Here is a 5,143-nt window from a genome sequence, read left to right as displayed (position 1 = left end):
CTCGCTGATTGGCTGATGCCCGGTGACGTCCTCAGACCGCGACGCAGAACGTGGAGGCCGCGGGTCATGTGGCTGAGCAGCCGGCCGTGGCTGCCAGTTCTCGTACAAGGGTGCTTCAACCTCCGGCGTCTCCTTGCTGCCAGTACTTGGGGTGGTTGTAGGGGTCCGATGGCGGAAACATCATCAACTGGGGCCGAGGCAGCGGCCGGGCTGAAGACTCCGGCTCAACAAAACGGAGACGTTAGTGGCGACGCGAGTGGTGAGCTGCTCTCCGGGAGCCCGGAGCCGGTGGGCCCGGGAGTGGAGCCGGCCCGGGAGGACGGGAAGCCGACCCAAGCGAGCGAGGAGCAGGCCCCAGTTGCAGCTTCAGGCTCAGGCAAGCGTAAGAAGCGACGGGACGCCACCAGAGAGCGCGTCGTGCCACCCCCGAAGAAGCGGCGGGCAGGGGTGAGCTTCGGCGATGAGCACTTTGCAGAGACCAGCTACTACTTCGAGGGCGGCCTGCGCAAAGTGCGGCCCTATTACTTTGACTTCCGGACCTACTGTAAAGGCCGTTGGGTGGGCCACAGCTTGTTGCACGTCTTCAGCACCGAATTCCGAGCTCAGCCCTTGGCCTACTACGAGGCCGCAGTCCGGGCGGGGCGCCTGCACCTCAATGAGGAGCCGGTACAGGACCTCAACATCGTGCTCAAGGTGGAGTCCTGATGGGGCCGGCTGGAAGCGGGCGAGGAAAGGGGGCAGGGGTCTTTTCAGAGTATTTACTTAGGGCTTAGTTACTCAGGGCTTAGTTACTGGAGTAAAATCGAGGTAATTCTGAAGCATCTTCACTTTCACCTGGAACACTCTTTTAAGAGGCCCCTCCTCTCATCCCATCTCCGCAGAAGTAGCCTCTGTGCTTCAAAACTCAGCCCATTTATCCTTTCCATCCAGGCGGCTACCTTGTTTCCAAGGGACAGAAGTTGGAATTTTCAAAGCTCCCTTTGTGCACTGCCTTGTGGCACTGGCACTGATCTCTATCTTGCATTATAGATCTCTGTACAAATAGTAATAACAGAGCCTCTCTTTTATGTGTTCTTACTGTGTGCTGGCACAGAGGTAAGCATTTTATGTACTTAACATTAAATTCTAATGACAGCCTTGTGGGATAGGTATTGCCACCTCATTTTACCTGTGAGGAAACAGAACTAAAGTGAACTTCAAAGAGGTAAGACAACAGTGTCACCTCCAAACCCTGTGTTCTTATAACTACTACTTAAATTATTTATCGTAGAAGGGCGCCTGGCTGGCTCAGTGTTTAAGGCTCTGACTCTTTTTTTTTTTTTTTTTTTTTTTTTTAACATTTATTTATTGTTGAGAGATGGTGTGATCAGAGGAGATGGAGACAGAGAGGGAGACCCAGAATCTGAAGCAGGCTCCAGGCTCTGAGCTGTCAGCACAGAGCCTGATGCTTGGGCTTGAACCCATGAACTGCAATATCGTGACCTGAGCCGAAGTCAGATGCTTAACCAACTGAGCCACCCAGGCATCCCAAGCCTCTGGCTATTGATTTTGGCTCAGGTCATGATCTCACAGTTCCTGAGTTGGAGCCCCAGTCAGGCTTTGCGCGACAGCGTGGAGCCTGTCTGGGATTCTCTCTCTTTCACTCTTCCTCTACCTCTCCCCGCACTTCAAAATAAATAAACTTAAAAAAAATTTTTTTTAATACTTATCATAGAGCCTGATACGGTACAGTTTTGAAATGTCAGGGATAGAGTCTAGAATTGTCTAGCCCAGTGCTTTGACCATTTAAAAGTCCATCACAGCTAGGAGCTACCAGACACCCCTGTCAGTAACACTGACTCACCAGGTTGTAAGGGGAGACAAGACAATGTAAGCATTTGGAGATCGAGTGGTTTGAATCCCCTCTCCTATTCCTATTTGGAGAAGTACAGGTCTGGCCTAACCCTCACATTTTACAGATCACGAAACTGAGGCCCAGAGAAGTTAAATGACATGCAGTGGGCCTGTGGCAGTTCAAGTCTAAAGGCCAGATGTCTGGACTTAGATCTTGGTGTTGTTTGTTCACGGTCACAGTAAGTGATGATTTTATGGAGGTTTTTCCCCTCCATTTTAGAAAACTTTATCTTTTTTTAAAACTTTATTTTTTAAATACAACTTTAATGGGGTGCCTGGGTGGCTCAGTCGGCTAAGCGTCTGACTTCAGCTCAGGTCATGATCTCGCGGTCCGTGAGTTCTGTGCGTCGGGCTCTGTGCTGACAGCTCAGAGCCTGGAGCCTGTTTCGGATTCTGTGTTTCCCTCTCTCTCTGACCCTCCCCTGTTCATGCTCTGTCTCTGTCTCAAAAATAAATAAACGCTAAAAAAAAAAAAAATTAAAATAAATAAATAAATAAATACAACTTTATTGTAGAGAAAATACAAATGTGCAAAACCAAAAAAAAAAAATCCATAATACCACCACCCAGAAATACCAAAACATTTTTGTGTATATCTTTCTAGTACTTCTTCAGTGCCTACTATCTGCCTGTGTGTCTATCTGTACTTTTGCAAAATAAGAATACACCATGCACACTGCATTTTCTGGTTAAGGATGTGCTGTGTCCATTGTGTGTCAGTAAGGAACAGGAAGCGGTGTGTGAAGTTGATTACAGGTTGCTGGCCTCTGGGCTGATGAGTTGCCTTTGTCATTGGCAGGACAATGACTTCTTGCGGAACAGAGTGCACAGGCATGAGCCACCGGTCACAGCAGAACCTGTCCGCCTGCTGGCTGAGAATGAGGATGTGGTGGTTGTAGACAAGCCTTCTTCCATTCCTGTCCACCCTTGTGGCCGCTTCCGACACAACACTGTCATCTTCATCCTGGGCAAGGAGCACCAACTCAAGGAGCTACATCCACTGCATCGGCTGGACCGCCTTACCTCAGGTGTCCTCATGTTTGCCAAGACGGCGGCTGTCTCAGAGAGAATTCATGAGCAGGTTCGGGATCGGCAGGTGAGCTGGGCTTCTGTCTCCTGCATGCCACTTCCTGGGCTCATGAATGCTTTGTATCAGAATTGTGTCACTGAGTTCTGTTGAAGTGGCCCTTCATGTTATCTGGCCAATCTTCCTGTCTGCAGGAAGGTCAACACTGAAAATGTCAAAGACAGGTTATTTTCTCTTATGTTTCAAAAGATCTTTTGAGATGGCGTATATACTGCCTTTCTTGGTAGCTTGCCATTTTGAAGTTTTAAAGTGCTGACAGGCTGACCAAGGTGTTTTCCGGTTTTGTTTGTTTTTTGATGATTAAGATTTTTAAGGTTGTGGGGAGAGTCTACTTGGTAGAAAAATTCTGGATGAAGTTGGAAGAAACTTGAGAAGAGTTCAATGGTAGTGACTATAGTCTTGAGGCTTGTACTTTTGGATCTGATTGCAATACATTTATTGAGTGTTTACTGTGTACCAGGCTCAGTACCAAGTACATTAGAGTCTAACTCACTGAATCCTTGTTAACAGTCCTGTGAGATAAATGCTTTTTTTTTAAAATAACTTATTTTAAGTATATTTATTTATTTTGAGAGAGAGAAAGAGAGGAGGGAGAAGGGGCAGAGAGAGAGGGAGAAAGAGAGAGAATGAGAATCCCAAGCAGGCCCCCTGTCATCATCACGGAGCCTGACACAAGGTTCAAACTCATACCTTGAAATCATGACCTGAGACAATACCAAGAGGCAGACACTTAATTGACTGAGCCACCTACGCACCCCAATAATCATAGGTTTTCTAGACAAGTTAATTGGATTTAAAGAGGTTAAGTAATGTGCCTAGAATCCTGCAACTGGCAAATGGTGGAGCTGGGGTTTGAATCCTCTTCTGTCTGACACTGATGCATTTCTTGTCACTGTATTGGGTCTGAACTTCATGAATTTGGGTTTTGTGCTGAGTTTCTTCTTCTTCCTTCCTATGTAGCTGGAGAAAGAGTACGTGTGCCGGGTGGAGGGGGAGTTCCCCACTGAGGAAGTGACCTGCAAGGAACCCATCTTGGTGGTATCTTACAAGGTAGGGGTGTGCCGTGTAGATACTCGGGGCAAGCCCTGTGAGACAGTATTCCAGAGACTGAGCTACAATGGTCACTCCAGTGTGGTGCGGTGCCGGCCACTCACAGGCCGCACTCACCAGATCCGAGTCCACCTCCAGTTCCTGGGACACCCCATTCTCAATGACCCCATTTACAACTCAGTTGCCTGGGGTCCATCCCGCGGCCGGGGCGGCCACATTCCCAAAACAGATGAGGAACTGCTTCGGGATCTTGTGGCAGAGCACCAGGCCAAACAGAGCCTGGATGTGCTAGATCTCTGTGAGGGCGACCTGTCCCCAGGACCAATAGACTCTACAGCTCCCTCCTCAGAGTTGGGTAAGGACCACCTAGAAGAGTTGGCTGCATCTGCCCAGAAGATGGATGGAGCGGTTGATGCAGCCCCTCAGGATCTGGACACAATGGCCTTGGCACCGGGGAAGGCAGCCGAAACTGATTTTGTGAATCAAGAGATAGACCCTCTGTGTGCAGAGTGCCGGCTGGTGCGACAGGACCCCTTGCCCCAGGACCTTGTGATGTTCCTGCATGCTCTCCGATATAAAGGGCCTGGGTTTGAGTACTTTTCACCCATGCCTGCCTGGGCACAGGATGACTGGCAAGAAGACTGAAGGCTGTGGTCGAGGGACTGCTTCTTGAACTAGAAGACAAATGGGCCATTGAGTAGGAGCTGATCTCATGGGCTGGTACTCAGGGTTTCTACAGGAGTGAGGTTGGGTTCATAAAGGATCTGCTTATACTTGCTACCTCCTTTCCTCTCCCTCTAGCTGGAGTTTGGGAGCTTGTTGGTTTGTAAATATATCCCTTTTTCTAAAACCTTGTGTGTCTTGGTTTTCTTACCTTTTTTTTATGTAAAAATAACACATTATACAATTAACTATCTTAAGATAGGCAGTTCAGTGACATTTGGTACATTCACAAGGTTGTGCAACCATCACCTCTCACTTAGTTTCCAAACATTTCCCCTACCCAAAAGGAAACCCATGACTATTAAATAGTCACTCCCCATTTCCCATTCCTCCCACAGCTCTGGTAACCATTAATCTCCTTTCTGTCTGTCTGGATTCGCCAATTCTGGA

General features: G+C 48.2%; 1 protein-coding gene across 1 annotated transcript; it reads left to right on the top strand.

The window, feature by feature from the left end:
- Positions 1-4,880, top strand: RPUSD2 (RNA pseudouridine synthase domain containing 2). The gene is made up of 3 exons (XM_019442549.2): positions 1-693; positions 2,693-2,989; positions 3,941-4,880. The coding sequence occupies exons 1-3, from the start codon at positions 16-18 to the stop codon at positions 4,673-4,675; spliced, it is 1,710 nt and encodes a 569-aa protein (XP_019298094.2). The 5' UTR covers positions 1-15; the 3' UTR covers positions 4,676-4,880.
- The last annotated feature ends 263 nt before the right edge of the window (positions 4,881-5,143 follow it).

Source organism: Panthera pardus, unplaced genomic scaffold, assembly GCF_024362965.1.
Source record: "Panthera pardus isolate Hobbes unplaced genomic scaffold, ASM2436296v1 HiC_scaffold_24, whole genome shotgun sequence".
Lineage (NCBI taxonomy): Eukaryota > Metazoa > Chordata > Mammalia > Carnivora > Felidae > Panthera > Panthera pardus.
This window is presented reverse-complemented; position numbering and strand designations above follow the sequence as displayed.